The sequence below is a fragment of the Miscanthus floridulus genome, chromosome 9, assembly GCF_019320115.1.
Source record: "Miscanthus floridulus cultivar M001 chromosome 9, ASM1932011v1, whole genome shotgun sequence".
In the NCBI taxonomy this organism is placed as follows: domain Eukaryota; kingdom Viridiplantae; phylum Streptophyta; class Magnoliopsida; order Poales; family Poaceae; genus Miscanthus; species Miscanthus floridulus.
Window position 1 is genome coordinate 49005114 of NC_089588.1, and position 16668 is coordinate 49021781.

A 16668-nucleotide genomic window follows, 5' to 3' on the forward strand; every position below is an offset into this window, starting at 1 on the left:
TTCTAGCCGAGCATGGTTGTGAACATATTTCTTCAGGATTCCCATAAACCTCTCAAAGGGGAACATGTTGTGTAGGAACATAGGACCGAGAATAGTAATCTCCTTGACCAGATGAACTAGGAGGTGTGTCATGATATCAAAGAAAGAAGGAGGGAACACCAACTCAAAGCTGACAAGACATTGAACCACATCATTCTGTAGTTTTGCTAGATCCGTTGGATCGATTGCCTTTTGAGAAATTGCATTGAGGAATGCACATAGCTTCACGGTGGCTAGACATACATTTGGCGGTAGAATTCCTCTTAATGCAACTGGAAGCAATTGAGTCATGAGCACGTGGCAGTCATGGGACTTTAAGTGTCCAAATTTCTTCTCTAGCACATTTATTATACCCTTTATATTCAAGGAGAATCCAGATGGTACCTTAATGCTATCTAGGCATTCAAACAAGCTGTCCTTCTCTTCTTTGCTAAGAGTGTAGCTGGCAGGACTTAAGTACTAGCGTCCATCATCTGTCTTCTCTGGATGCAGGTTGTCTTGTTCTTTCAAACACCGTAGGTCCTATCATGCTTCAATTGTGTCCTTAGGCTTCCCATACACGCCCATGAAGCCAAGCAGGTTCACATAAAGATTCTTCGTCAGGTGCATCACGTCGATCGCGCTGTGGACCTCTAGGACTTGCCAATAGGGTAGCTCCCAAAATATGGACTTCTTCTTCCACATGGGTGCGTGACCGTTGGTGTCCTTCGAAACAGGTTGGTTGCCAGGTCCCTTTCCAAATATTACTTTCACATCATTGACCATATCGAGGACGTCCTCACCAGTTTGGTTGCGAGGCTTGGTCTGGTGGTCTGCCTTACCTTTAAAATGCTTGCCTTTCTTTTTTACGGGGTGATTTGCAGGAAGAAATCATCGATGCCCAAGGTACACGACCTTGCGACACTTTTTCAAGAATATACCTTTCATGTCACCGAAACAGTGCGTGCATGCATTATATCCCTTGTTTGATTGTCCTGAAAGATTACTTAGAGCTGGCCAATCATTGATTGTTACGAACAACAATGCTCGCAGGTCAAAGTGCTCTTGCTTGTGCTCATCCCACACGCGTACACCTGTCTTGTTCCACAAAAGTAGAGGTTCTTCAACTAGTGGCCTCAGGTACACATCGATGTCGTTGCCAGGTTGCTTTAGGCCTTGGATGAGCAACAGCATCATAATAAACTTACGCTTCATGCATAACCAGGAAGGAAGGTTGTAGATACATAGAGTAATAGGCCAAGTGATGTGACTACTGCTCTGCTCCCTGAAAGGATTCATACCATCCGTACTTAAAGCAAACCTTAAGTTTCTTGCGTCACTTGCAAACTCGGGGAATTCTCTATCGATTGCTCTCCACTGGGACCCATCAGCAGGGTGTCTCAACATATTGTCTACCTTACGGTCTTCTTTGTGCCATCGCAACAACTTTGCATGGTCTCTGTTTCTAAAAAGACATTTCAAGCGTGGTATTATAGGAGCATACCACATAACCTTGGCAGGAATTTTCTTCTTAGGACATTCGCCCTCAACATCACCAGGATCATCTCGCCTGATCTTATACCACGACGCGTGACATACAGGGCATGCATCCAACTTCTCGTACTCCGTGCCACGGTAGAGGATGCAGTCATTAGGACATGCATGTATCTTCTGGATTTCTAATCCTAAAGGGCAGACTACCTGTTTTGCTTTGTACATAGTGCTGGGCAATTTGTTATCCTTCAGAAGCATCTTCTTTTGGATTTTTAGTAACTCCGCGAATCCCTTGTTAGATACACCATTCTTTGCCTTCCATTGCAGCAATTCCAATATGGTACCTAACTTTTTCTGCCCCACATCACAAGTTGGGTATAGCAATTTCTTATGATCCTCTAGCATGCGGTGGAACTTGATCTTCTCCTTTTCACTTTCGTATTCTCTTTGTGTGTCATGAATGGCCTGACCAAGATCATCAGCGGGCTCCTCCTCTGCCCCTACCTCTTCTTCAGCAGGCTTCTCCTCTGCCCCCACCTCTTCTTCAGTGGGCTTCTCCTTTGCCCCCGCCTCTTCTTCAGCTTCCCCCATTGCAGTATCATTGAAGGCACCATATTCAGCAAAAATGTCATCATCGCCCCATTGTTCTTCTTCAGCTTCTTCCATTACAACTCCAGTTTCTCCGTGCTTCGTCCAACAAATATAGTTTGGCATGAAACCCGACTTGAACAAGTGTGAATGAAGAGTCTTTGAGTTAGCATATTCCATAGTATTCTTACATACGGCACATGGGCAGCACATGAAACCATCGCGTTTGTTTGCCTCGGCCGCATGTAACAAAGAATGCACGCCGTCCATGAACTCTTGGGAGCGATGATCAGCATTGTACATCTAATGCCGACTCATCTGCATTACATGACATAAATACCGTATTAAAACCTAGAACATAATTAGTTAATTATACAACATGCATACCACCACAAAAGCTATAAATTTAAGAAAGCCTCGCTATAATGTAGACAATCCCAACTACCACTAAAAACACTAAAGCTAAAATGCACTTCAGCAGCACAAGGATTTCGCGACCAATCCCAACTAAAACAGATAGATCCCCTATTTGTTCAACATCTTTGGGTTTCTTCGGCTGGATCACTGCCTCATTAGCCGCCATATCTGCCTGTTGTGCAAGATATTTTTGCACGAGTTCAACATACTCTTCCTCCCAGTAGAAGCCTGAACATCCAGTGCCATCCCACTAAAATTAAAACAGAAAATTAGAACTTTAATCACAACCATCATGAAAATAGGTATAAACTAACCATAGTCATTAAATACGATAAAATAACTCACATTGCGATCCGGACACTTGTAGAAAATGCGACCCTTGTTGGGACCCTCCTTCTTCACTCGGTACTCCATCACAATCTTCGTCTCATCACAACACATGCCACATGCAATGAGTGGGAGGCCCGGCCTAAGTCGCTTTGGAAACCCATGAGAGGCCGAGAACCCGGAAGCAGTTGCCATCTACTCTCTATACTCATTTTTTAATACACTATAAATTTCTCATTTTATAAACAAATAAAATTAAAAAAACTCTAAAATTCTCTATATCTCTAAACAATGAAGTGTGCTATGCATGCTACAAATGAACGGTGAATACTAGTTTTTAATAGCTACTTTAACCTTCCTTCATGTAAATATGCAAGCTTGAAGTGATTTTGAGCTCAAATTGCTTACAAATGAAAAAACCACAATAAAGAACCATATATATATAGTGAACAAAATGATATAAGTCAATGGTGAAACATGAGAGTATGAAGTTGGTAACCTTTAGAACCAAAGAATCGACGGAGGAATCAAAGAAATCGATGGAGGAATCGAAGAATGGATGGAGAAAGAGCAAGAACACTGCTTAAATTTGAATTGAAGCTCTCGGGCGGGCTCGGGGAGGAAGAAGACGGCCAGTAGAATTTATAGGGGGGACCTTTAGTCCCGGTTGGTGGATCCAACCGGGACTAAAGGTCACTTTCTAGTCCCGGGCCACGCCACTAGCCGGGACAAGAGCTTTACTCCCGGTTGGAGCCACCAACCGGGACTAAAGGTCGACCTTTAGTCCCGGTTGGTGGCTCCAACCGGGACTAAAGGTCCCCTGCCACAATGACCTGATGCAGGAGCCATTGGGCAGGGACCTTTAGTCCCGGTTGGAGCCACCAACCGGGACTAAAGGTCTCTCTAGTCCCGGGCGCAATATTTCCTGGGACTAGAGCCTGGTTTGGCCCTTGGATCAAAGGTCTGTTCTCTACTAGTGTTGGACCACTTCTACGAGCCGTCGGATCGGTCCGATGGTGTGGCCAGACCATTGCCAAGCTACCACATGTCCCTGTTGAATCAAACCGACCGTTGCCGCATGCAACGGCTCTTTGCCGCGTGCCGCGCGCAATCATCGGACCGCTACAGGGCAACTCCTAATGCATATGCAAAGACTTAGATCACCTAGTGGCACTTGATAATTGCATTAACCATGAATTCTCCCATTTCATAGTACGACTATCTATCCAAAAACCAATCACGCACTATTGCATCGTGATTGGCGAAACAAAATGGCCCTATCAAGTATACCTTTGCCTTGAGCCTATTTTGTTTTCCTCTTTCTTCTTTTCCGAGTTGGAGCACTTGATCACAATATTTTGGCCGTCTCCATCACTTGAGTGCTAGTCTAGCTCCATTACTTGGACTTGGACCAACCTATCTCATAATCACACTTAGACATAGGGTTAGTCCAATAGGTTTCATCAATTAGTCAAAACCAAACTAGGGCTTTCACCCCCATAGCTAAATATGGGTGCCCATACCAAAAACGCAGCTACAGCAGGGCCCCTACTCGGACACCTAAATTTGGGTGGGCACCCAAATCCCCCTCTAGCACCCATTCCTAGGGCCTCTAGGCCAAGCCCCCAAATCTGTTGATGTTCTGTTCACCCGCGTGCGCCTCTGTTCTCCCTTCTGCAGATTCCACGATAGAAGGAGCAGCGCAGCGGTGTAGAGCCCACGGTGGCAGTGCCCCTCCTCTACACATGGAACCAGCACCATTGATTCTCCCCTCCCCTCCCTCTGGTAGATCCTGCAGTGCGAGCTGTGGTGTAGAGCCCATGGTGGCGGTGCCCCTCTGGCAGCCCCCTCCCTACGCCCGCTCCCTCCTACGCCGGTGGTAGCATCGCCTCCCGTGGCGCAAGATGCTGAGGCGGCAGTGGATGACCAGTGCACCCTCTACTCCACTGGCCGGATCAGGCCGTAGGCGCCCGCCATGGTGCCGACGAAGATGATGGTGTCCGCCCCGCGTAGCCTTTCCCCTCTCTCCAGCAGGGTCCACGGCGGACGAAGCGACGTAGGTCCCGTGTGGCCCCTCTGCATGCTCGCTCTCCATGGAAGGAAGCTGGAGTTCCCCTTCTTGTTCTCTACGTCTGGCCTAGCTCGTGCGACAGAGGAAGAAGAAAGAAGAGAGAATTACGAGCGGGTCCCATTTGAAATTGTGTACCAAAATAGATTTGGGGGCCCAAATTTAGGTGCTACTGTTGGACTGGAAGAAAAAATTGGGCACCCAAAAGTAGGGGGAGCTCCCAAATAGAAAGTAGGGGCCTTGATTTGGGTGCCCCTGCTAGAGTTGCTCTAACCAAGCCCCTAGGCTTAGCAAATTGGGCCTTTCTACACTAATAGGGGTTTCTAACATATGATACAACCCCAACATCCATAATATCAGCTATATAGAATCTTGGCATATAGTAGCATTGTTCTTTTAGAAAGAAAGTCTATTTTTGACCACTGTACACTAAAACCAGATATCTTGGCCATCGGACTTTAAGAGTCTGACAAATATGGCCCTCTAAGTTGTTTTAAATGTGGTTTTGCCTATATATTTATTTTATAAAAAACTAATGATGCAAGCTTTGAGATGCCACCATATTTCCATTGATCCTCCACTTCCTAATTTTGAGGTCCAAACCAACAAACCAATCACCTATGGTTTTGATGCCAAAATGGCCAAACCCTCTGTAGTTGTGTAGCCTCTACACAGTCTTCATCATCTCGATGCGTGAACGCCAAGTCCCCAGCCTATCCAACCCAAAAAATCCTATTGCGCGATAGCTTGACTTGGTCAAGTTCCAAGTTTTACTTCAGTCAACACCATCTCCAACCTTCATCTCGCATCTACTCCTGCTTGAAGCTGCGCCCAAGTGCTAGCCATCCATGGTCCTTCCTCCGACCTTTGGTCCCTTATTTCCCATGGTGCATTGGCCTAAACTTATCGCTTACATTAGCCATTACCATCGACCCCTTAATATGGCCAACACCTACACATCACATGCCAAAATGCATATTAGACCACACACACCAAGTAGACGCATTGGTTTGTTCAACTCATGCTAGAACCAACTCAAGCAAAGCTCCATCATCTCACCTTTTCAATCACTTATCATACTTGACATGGCCACATATCCACCATATCATCTCATTATCCTCCTTTATGAGTTCATTGTCAAGACTAAAGCAAAGAGATGAACCAGAAGGAACAATAAAATGTGAACTCATTCATGTGACCAAAAAGGCAAAGTAAGGCCAAGAGCAAAGACACACAAAATGAGCAAACTCGGGCCCCAATGGCATGGACATGGGATCAACACAACCAAGAAAGAACTAAGTGTGCTATCTCCTCAAGAAGAAGCAAAGAGGGTCCCGGGCTTGTTTGTTTCAGCTTTTTTATGGCTTCTACAAGCTAAACAAACAGCCCAACTCTTGAACTGGCTTTTGAAAAGCTAAAAAGTTGGTTTCTTAGGAATTAAACTAAAAGCCAATGCAAAAGGCATGCTGAGAGAAGCTTTTTGGCTATTGGTGTGCTGAGAAGCTAAAAATTTATTAGAAAAGTCAATAGCAAAAAAGCTAGCTGTCCAAAGCTAGAAATCCAGCTTTTGAGCTAATAGCCCAAAAGCTGCAGCTCAAATAAACAAGCCCTTAACACCATTAGCACAAAGACAAAGCAATTCAAACTCAAGAAGCAAGTGCTAGCACTACTACAAAACCCACCAATATTGCCGACCTTATCGTTGTTGGGTGCTTTGAAATCGGTAATGACAAGCTATCACCGTTAGTTTTTTTGTGGAAATAGATATAACCACTGGTTATAAATGCAATCCTACAGTGATAATATATCACTGCAAGGTATGACTAACAACGGGCAGTAATACAAGCACTTGAGGTTCTCACCTAGAGATGGCAATGGGTACCCGAGACCCAAAACCTGACGAGTTTTTACCCTATTAGGGCATGGGTATGTGTCAATTTCTCTACCCATGGGTTTGTTAATGGGCAAAAAGCCAGACCTAGTGGGTTTGTGGACGTGGGTCTGGGCATGCAGTACCCAAACCCGTAAACCCATGAGTTTTTTAAACCCGTTCCATCATAGAATTGTAGCTCAAATCATCCTACAATATCCTAAATTTCTCAACTAGATTGATCGACTTAGAGGCGCATATGAAGTCTTTCCCATCCCAAACGGTTTGATAAAGGCATGCGTATGTAAACAAATCCTTTAGTTTTTAGATCTTGTATTAGCAAATAATTTATATGCTCACTAAATATATTTACAAACTTTCACATAGAGAAATATTCAACAATGAGAGAAACCAACTACAAATTGAAAGACAAAAAGAACAAGCCGCTACTCTCATCTTGCTTGCAGCCCAAACTGCTCCGATCCTATTATGGGCTTGGCCTCTTGGGCCCAACTGCTGAAATGTTTTGCTCTTCAGACTCTAGTGCTAGTGCTTCACAGGCAGCAAGCACATTTAGTCCCACCTCGCTGGGTCATGCATAGCTGAAGCTGCGCGCACTCTATAAAACCAAGGCAAAGCAGGAGCATGCACCACACTGATGAAGCTTGCAGTTTGTCGGGCACGGGGAACCCGCAGGTACCCGTTATCTGCTCGGGCACGGGTATGGACGTCCATTTGTGGGTTTTTTAACTGGCATATTTTTTTGTGGACACGGGTACGGGTTTGTTGTACCCAGCAGGTACGCACCCGTTGCTATCTTTAGTCTCACCACCTTTCGACTGTGATAAGCTATTGAGACCCAAAATGCTGTATCAACTATGGTTTTTTTGTGTGTGTTTGAAGTGCATCCTAAACTCTCACCAATTCATCTCTCATCCTCGCCCCTTCTTCTCGCATCCGTTGGTGCGCAAGCCGTTCCACCCCACAGCAAAATCCCCCCGTACGAGCTACCCTAGGCAGTAGCGGCGACGGGAGCTACCCTAGGCAACGCTGTGCCAGGCATGCAGGTCCACTAGCGCAAGCTCTCCTCTAGTTCGGTTTCCTCTCCCCTCTCTCAATCCCATCTAGATCCCCTCTCTCTCCCGGTCTCATCTCACTGATTTTCTCTCTCCTAATATCTCTCGGCACCTTGAGAGGCAAGGGGGACGGCGTGTGTTGCTCTGTCTTCCAGCACTAGCAGCAATGGTGGTGTCAGCGGTGTAGGACCATGGCTGGCGAGGGCAAGCTCGCAGCAGCCCGAGCTCGCTCGAGATTTTCTCTCGTTTTGTTTTCTAGAAACCGGTATGATTGTCGGGTGAGAGATCGGGAAGTAGAACGCCTTGGCATCACTGTCGCTTGTTCACTGCCACTTTCAAGTCTAGCAGTGATATTGGTTATAGAAACGATACTAGTGACTGAGTTTGTAGTAGTGGTAGTCCCTCAAGAAGCGGTCAACACAATTAGCACAAAACCATAGCAACTTAAACTCCCCTTCAGGTGGCACTCCCCCTCAACACACGTCTCTGTCACAAATACTTGCACAATTCCCATTCCGGCTCTTTGTGTAGTTTCTCCCCTTTGTAAGCACATGTACACATCAATATTATCCCTTAAGAAATCCATCAGTTTTGACTCAGTCAAAAGTGATACAATCACGTCAATTTTTTCACAATCACACGTCATTGTTTTTATATCAGGTCATGGGTGGCAATATGTATTATAGTGGTAGTATTTAGTCGTGGGCCGTCACTATTGGCCTTAAAATACAATGGGCACATGTGCTGGTCACTCTAAGAGCATTTCTAAGAGACATTCTAAATTTCATGTTCCATATCTTCATTTAGCTATTCACTCCATAAAAATTCTTTCTCCATAATTCAACATATTCCAACAGACTAGTTATATCTCCAAAAGAAAGGAAGAAATTTGGAGCAACGCAAACATGGCACTAGTTGTCGGCCTCACATACACCAAGATAGCAAGGCACGGGGGCTAGCCAAATTTGGATGCCCAGGCTTAAGGGATAGCATGTCATGTCAAATAGGATAGCAATCGTATTGGCTAGTCTGTTGAAGGCCAGTTTTCTTGAGCTTTAGCTAAAAATAGCAACAACAAGTTAGATACCAATTCCCTCGGAGATGCTCTAACATGTGGTTAGTGGCACGTACTGCCGCCTTATAGGTTATGATTATAGCCCATCGGTATTTAGTATTTTTCATGTGGTGAATGTTGTGAAAATTAACCATGTTATATAGTAGTAGTGGTTGAACTTCTTAATATATGGCGTTAAAATTCGCCTCCACAGCGCTCATCGATCATCTAATGTTCTTATTACCACTTATCAAAAATAAGTTCTTATTACCATGGTGAGAAAACCGATTTCGTGTGTATTTGGACTCAGTAAGGTCTACCATGTAGCTTTGTGCAGGAGCCGGTGCCTTTCTCTGGTGGCACAAGAGTTGAAACTCGAGATTCCAGCTATTATTATCAAGAAAGAATATGGGGTGCTAGAACTGCGAAGTTTATTGCACGAGAAAAGTGGATTGTGGTCGGATCCGACTGGGGTTTTATAAAAGTGTACAGTTGTATTGCCATGCGGAATTTCAAGGGATTGAAGTCATGTTTATTTTCAGAAATAAAGAAATTTCAAGCTCATGAGCACGCCAGTGACATTTCATTGGACGTCCATCCAACTGGGCCTTTTCTGCTGTCAGCATCTTCTAGCCGCCGCCACAGCTCCAGGTGGACAGGACTTGGAACGATTAAACTGTGGGACTGGGAAAACGGTTGGGTTTGCATTAGGACATTTGATACGCAAATCGATCTAAGTCAAGTCAAGTTTAACCCAATGGATCCAAATCGTTTTGTTACCGTTTCCAGTACTGGTGATGCGAAGGTACATCAATGGTTTTTTTTGTCCATCATCTTAGTTTTACTAAACAGAGGTGGCCCATATATCATTAACGTAAATATACGTTTGCCAAAACTACAGGTATGGAATATTAGTTCTCCCAGTTGGGAATCAACATTGTCTGGCGCAAAAGACGCGGAATATTTTGATTTCTTCACTCGAGATAACAAGTTACACCTGATCATTTCTCATTACTCAAAGAAGAAAGCCACGGTAAGGCATGTTCAATTAATACACAGGTTTCTGACTTTTCAGTCATTGCTCATTGCTAAGTGGTCATCAAGAAGTTTGCTTTTCCTTTTATGCACTCACTCATATCTTATGTTAGTTTTACTAATTAGAGGCCCTCATAAAGACTCCATCTTAATTTTCACTGGTCGTACTAAAAAAATAAATATTTAAAATTCTCATAATAACCATAAAACATATATCCTTTAATGTCATGGACTTTAATCATCATCGGCAATAATAACTATTGGATCTATTTAATTTATTTAAAATTACCCACCTCTACTATTATAAAAAAATACAGCGACTAAGCAGATTTTTTCAATACGCATCCGCATGCTCTCCTACATACACAATCGCAGATTCAAATATATATTGGAGCAGATTCTGGAGCTGTTTAGCTTGCAGCGTTCTTTTCATCTTTAGCCTGGAGGCATGTCGTTGGTACCTGCTTCCCCACACTACTATAAAAATGTCGATTTTAGAAGATAGGCTCCTTAATTTATAGACACAAGCGGTTAAAATGTGTATCTGTCTCCAAAAATATTTATCAATTCTCAATTACGGTTGACACGAAAAAAATACTAGCTGCTCTAAAAACTAGTTAATAGAGGTTGGCCTTATATGGTGTCCGTCCACCATTTTCAGAGATGGACACCTTTGGAGGACCGCCTTTGTTAATTGAGGCTTAGCCCATTGTCAGTCAGCCCATTGCTAATGATCCTATGAAGCATAAACTTACAAAACATATTGGTGTGGATGCCTTCTTCACTGTAATTAGAAAACTATTTCTCTCCAATATGTGCCTTTGGAGTTGCAATTGGCTGACTTTTTCACCAAACACAAACTCGAGAGCAACATCGGCTTCACTTGATCAAACTCAATGCTTCAAATCCTTCAATTCCACCTTGAGTTTGAAGGGGGTGTTAAGTGTTTGAAGGCCCTATATCTATAGGCCTATATAGCCCATGAGGCTCTCTATATATAGTACTCTCCACCTTGGAGTGACTATCTTCTCAGATCCCCAAGGTTAGTAACAAATATATCATTGACATTGTCAGGACCCACTTCACTTCTTTGTTTACTCCCCTTCCACCATAATTCTCGTTCCTTTCCTGATCGCTTCCTCCCCAACCCTGACCCACGCCCTCCTCTTCGGGCTTCACAATCGCCAATTGCCAATTAACACCACCCGTCCACCTCACCCAGCCATAGGATGTAAGAACAATGAGTTTTTTGGTGTAGTCAGTGGCGGAGACAAGAATATTTTCCTGGTGTGGCGGGTTTATAAAGGTCAAACATGTATAATATAACTATCAACTATGCAAGTACGCACTAGAACATTATCTAAATATGTATATTACTATGTGATCAGCAAATGTAAAAAAATCCAAAAGTAAAGCAATGGCACTTAAAATACCTCACTAAATGAAGCTTTACTTTGGTACAGACCTTGGCAATGGCATTCTTCTTTTTTTTCTTTTGAAATTCTTTCTTAATTTCAGCAAGATCAAGTCCCTTGAATAAGCCTCGCTCAATTTAGCACGCCATCCGGTCATTAAGCCAAGCATCAACCATCTTATTGCGTAACTCAGTCTTAATAATCTTCATAACTGAGAAGGCCCTCTCAACCGATGCTGTCGCCACTGGCAGTAGCAACCCCAACTCAATAATACGATAAACTCGAGGGAACATAATATTTCTTTCAAGTTCAAACATCTTTTTAGCTAGGCTTGCAAGATCATAACAAACTCTAAATTCATCATGCCTTCTCATGTGGTTGATGAATAATAGGACGTCAGTTTTTATAGACCTACGATCATCAGGGAAGAAATCTGCATCAGAGATATCAGTAACAATTCATCTGCATCATAGATATCAGTAACAATTCTGTCCACATCAAATTTCTCAAATGAGTCTCTTGGGTCAAGACAAGCGAAGCCAAAAAACAAATCTGTAGTCATGTCATTAAAGCGGTGATCTAGCTCCGTGGTGATAGCATCTATAGCTGCATAGAATGTATCAACACGGAAAAAATGTTTCTTGAGTGATGTTATTTCTCCCCCCCCCCCCCCCCCCCCCCCCCCTTCTTGATTGGCCCCATCTTGACACAACTTCATCCATATTTGGTACTAGGATATCATTTTCATTGCAAAAGGTTTTGACATCTTCAAATAGTGGTTCCCAACCATGAGCCCTCAAGTAGATCAAGCATGATTTCACATCTGCAACCAAAGACATGGCTTGAACAATATTTTGATCCTTCTTTTGTAATAGAAGTGACAGATCATTTCTAATGCGAAGGATTTGCAACATCAACTTTTTGATGAACACAAAGCTTAATGACTCCATTATCTGCACCAAACCTCCTGCTCTAGATGGATTACGCTGATCCTCATGTACAATTTCTAGCAATGTTATGACTGCATCCCACATAGATTCAATACGAGCTAAAGTCGTATAATGAGAGCCCCATCTTGTATCTCCTGGTCTGGCCAATGATGTTTCTTGATTCTTCCCTCTTCCTGACAATATATCTCCACTCTCTAACTTAGCCAATAGATTTCTACATTGTTGATCAACCAATATGTCCTTCAATGACATCTCCCTTGTTTATATACCTATAGAGAAATGGGGAAAATATTTTAGTTAAGTAGAACAATGAAAATTATCTGTCACATAATGGAAATAGTCATGTAATTACCTCACAACAACAGCCATTTATTCTTTGATTGATATGTCACGAGATTCATCAACAAGGACAGAAAAGAGGCCATCACCCATCTCTTTCTTTAATGCTCTACTAACCCCCTCTGCACATTCCTTTGCAAGATCTTTTTCAATTGTTGGAGAAGTCATTTGGGCATTTTAGGACATAACTCATCAAATGCAATCTTTACTTCATCCTTCCTTTCTTTGTACCAATCAAGCATCTCTAGAAAATTACCCTTATTCATGTAACAAACAGATTCATCATGTCCACGAAATGGTTCACCTTGCAGCTAGTACAAGATAACTTACAATTCCCAAAGATGTGTCCAAACGGGTTTCAAACTTGACTAGTGATTCTTTGCTATAGGTTGTAATCTTATGTTTTAGACATGACCTCTGATTTTCGAAATCTTCATATGTTGTCTTTGCTTGATTGTGGATACTCCTGGCACCGCCAACATGAAGAGGAAATGCTTTGTATGCATTCTTCCAAGTATTATACCCCTCTTTGGTGAAGGTAGTATAACCAAAATTTTCATCCACAGGATCTTGCCTAAAAAGAAAGCAATAGAAGCAATAAGCTGCATCTTTCTCCATACTATATTCCAGCCAAGGATGTTTTGTGTACCATGTTTCACAAAAATTTCTATCAAAATGGTCACGAGGATAATCATGACCAACTGGTCGAGTTGTACCCTTTGCCACATAAGCTAATCTAACTTCATCTCTAATGTCGGGATGAAAATCATCAATTGGAATCCGAAGCCCTAGATCAGGCTCAATGTGGTCTGAGTTCATCACTTCAATCAGCCCATCCCCTTCCCCTTGGCTAGCTATGGGATCATCAACAGTGGCCTGATCATCAGCATCGGCCTGATCATCGATATGAATTTCCTCTCCATTCTCTGTCTCTCGAATACCCACTGGAACCTCAATGCCCACATCCTCGTGAGGCTCTTCTTGTTGTCCAGCAACGCCATCTACAGGCAGAGCTGGGTGGAGTTGCTATGCTAAATGCTTTGGCAAAAATACTCTTCAAATCTGTATAAAAAATCGCAAGACAAAAAGGTAAACGATGTTATCAAATTAAATAACAATCAAAGATAGAGTTTTTAGAATTCTAATTTCTGAAATAAAAAATACCTTTCATCACATATCTGCTCTTCTTTGGTGCCATCGTTGCACTTGCAGTTGCAGGCGGTTATTAGGCGGAGCGGAGGCGCGGAGCCGCAGCCGCTGTCGTCACCGCGTGGCCGACTGGCCGCATCGAACTCGCGCCGCCGTCCGCTGGCCACCGCGTTGAGTCGTCGCGCCGGCGCCACCGTCCGCCATCCACGGTCCACGGGCCACCGCGTCTACGTCCTGAGTCCTGACGCCTGATCGATCGGATTTAGAATACGAAGAGACGGATAGGCACTGAGCAGACGAGTCGATCCATATTCCATCAATCCATCGGGCCTAGCTTCCCTCCGTGTGTTCTGGTAATCGAGGCGACGAGGCCCATCAAGCGGAGCCCATCAGCCTAGCTTCCCTCCGTATGACCGTATCACGTATGTGTATGTATTTCAAATATACATGCCCTGTTTGATTCCATGGTAAAACTTTAGCCCTACACTTTTAGTTTTTTTTTTTTTTTTGCCATGGGGATACATACAGGGAGGCTAAAAGTGAGCAAATGGCTAAAAAATGAACTAAAATCTTTTGCTCCTAAAAAGGCCCTAAACTGGGCTAAACTCTCTTGGGACGGACGCTGGACTCCCCATACCCCTTGCCGCTCGCATGCATGGCTGTGCATGGATAATTAAATGAAGGTAAATCAGTCATTTTATATTAGAGGACTAAAGTTTAGCCCATGAATCCAAATAGCCCACCAGGACTGGGGGCTAAACTTTAGTCCTTGACTAGTGATTCAAGCACCACCGTAATATATATTTACTGTTATATATAATACATATATTCAATATTTTATATATGTTTTAGGTACCCCTGGGTGTAGTTAACAGTTTTATGCGAGCCAGACGCCAGCAGTGGCAAATAAGAGCTATTTTTTTGACGCTAGAGGCTAGACCAGGCAATCCGCAAACTTTGACTGATAAATACTCCTTAACAAATTTACTCGTCATTATGGAATATTGATGATGGAATGAGTTTCTTTTCGTTTTGTTAGATATGGGACTACGACACTAAGACTTTAGTTGAAACGCTCGAAGGGCATACAGATTTTGTGACTGCGGTATGTTCCCATTCCGAGTTTTCGATTCTGATGACCGGGTCGGATGACGGGACAATTCGTCTATGGAACAAAGATACCTTCAGGTACGCAACATTCTCTTCTATTAATTAATTTGGTTCTTATATGGCACTGCTTTCTCCCTCAAGAAAAAGCAGCCACTGCTTTCAAAATCCAGATTAACAAATAGAACAAGTAGTCAAATCGTGTATTCACATATAAATATTTCATAGTGGTAGCATAAATGATGAGTTCCTAACATTTTGAATTTCCATTATTCTATTTAGCATTTGATCTTGTGTTGTGTTTGTTCATAATAAAGTTAAAGGATGGGTTTGTTTTCATAAGGTCTTCCCCTAAAAAAATTGCATAAAGATATTTTCAACCAATGCGGAATAGCTTTACCGGCTGCGCCCTCCATCCACACATATAAGGATGTTTTAAGAGTATCTCTAAGAGTTTTTTTTTCTAAAATTTACTCTCCAAGTCATCATTTAGAGAGTTATTTGAGTAAACATCGCTTTCTATATATTTGCATTCTCCAACAACTTTTCTATATGTTGTGTGCACTCTAGAGAGCCATTCTTGCTATCCATATTTGGCTAGCGAGAAATCCATAATAGAAGACGGCTATATTTAGATACCCAATTAAAGAAATTATTGGAGGGTACTTTTTCCTTAAAATCTCTGTTCCTAACAATTAGGAAGGATATAGAGAGTCTCTTAGAGTTGCTCTAAGGGCCTGTTTGGATCTCCTCTAAACTTTTTTAAGCTAAAGTTTCAAATCAGGTGGTCTAAAATTAGCTCTAATCTGTAGCTCACCTCATATTATAGCTTTAGCTCTCGAAAAAAGAGCTAAAGTGTTCTAAAATTTTTATAGCTCTAAAGTTTGGAGAGGCATATCCTAAGCCTCGGAGGTTTTTATTTGCCCACAAATGTGTATGTAGCCGTGCTAACGGGTAAAAACTCACCCTTATCTAATCCAAGTAATAGTAAATTAACTCTTTTGCCTCCCAACCCATCCCACTCCATAACTTTATTGTTTGAAGCCGGCCCAATCCAATACACCAACCAGTGGAACATAGGGGTTCACTACTTGAACATGTGGATTTGCACAAAAGGTATATATGAGTTTGAATAAAACATGCAGACAGCATAAAAAACCAGACCCCAGAATAAAAACTTTGTGTTCACATATTAAAATTTATTGAAATTGACTAAAAAAATATTGGAGATGATTTAATACACCAGGGAGCTACTTTGTGCCAATTGGTACAACATGATCAACTTGTGGGTCCCACATTAGAGTCGGACATTGAAACTAAAATCTCACATTCACACCTAAAAATTGAGCAAAAAATAATTGAAATTTATTGGATAAGGTTCAATGTGACATGAAGTTACTTTATGCTAAACATGAGCATTTTTGGCCTAGCCCGAGCCCACTAGTTTTAGCCCCTCCTACAACTTAACAGTGATAAGCAAACCTGAAAAAATTGTTGGCCTGGAGGCTTACCTAATTTATTTGATTAAACTATTTCTTTTTTTGTTCGAGGAAAATTAAACTATTTCTTACTAAGAATAGTGCGGCCAGCCTAGGCATTGGCCTGGCCCGAGCTCAGCCCAAGGCCCGAGGGATGTTTGTGGGCACAATTTTACATGTTGGAAACCTTGCGTTTATTTGTCTGGCTCCAGAAATGTTCATGTCTAGCCTATATCTATATATCAAATAATAAAAAGGCAAAAATTCTATCATTTTTTTAGTA

The 16668-nt window shown here is 42.6% G+C and overlaps 1 protein-coding gene and 1 long non-coding RNA gene across 9 annotated transcripts in view; one reads left to right on the plus strand and one right to left on the minus strand.

Moving 5' to 3' along the window:
* Positions 1-16668, plus strand: part of LOC136483706 (uncharacterized) — a 96467-nt gene that overhangs the window by 66242 nt on the left and 13557 nt on the right. For 2 of the 7 annotated variants that reach the window (XM_066480844.1, XM_066480847.1), the window contains 3 exons: positions 9250-9717; positions 9814-9945; positions 14840-14988. In XM_066480844.1, the coding sequence (XP_066336941.1) occupies positions 9250-9717; positions 9814-9945; positions 14840-14988 (749 nt within the window). Of the gene's footprint in view, positions 1-9239; positions 9718-9813; positions 9946-13863; positions 14612-14652; positions 14744-14839; positions 14989-16668 lie in introns of those variants that run through there. The other 5 variants (XR_010765584.1, XR_010765583.1, XM_066480845.1 and 2 more) reach the window with 5 other exon arrangements.
* Positions 12029-13916, minus strand: LOC136483707 (uncharacterized). 2 transcript variants are annotated; one of them, XR_010765586.1, is made up of 3 exons: positions 13816-13916; positions 12665-13713; positions 12029-12581 (listed from the first exon to the last, which is right to left on the minus strand). It is a non-coding gene; the product is annotated as an uncharacterized lncRNA (long non-coding RNA). The 2 variants fall into 2 exon arrangements; XR_010765585.1 differs by having other exon boundaries at positions 12029-13713.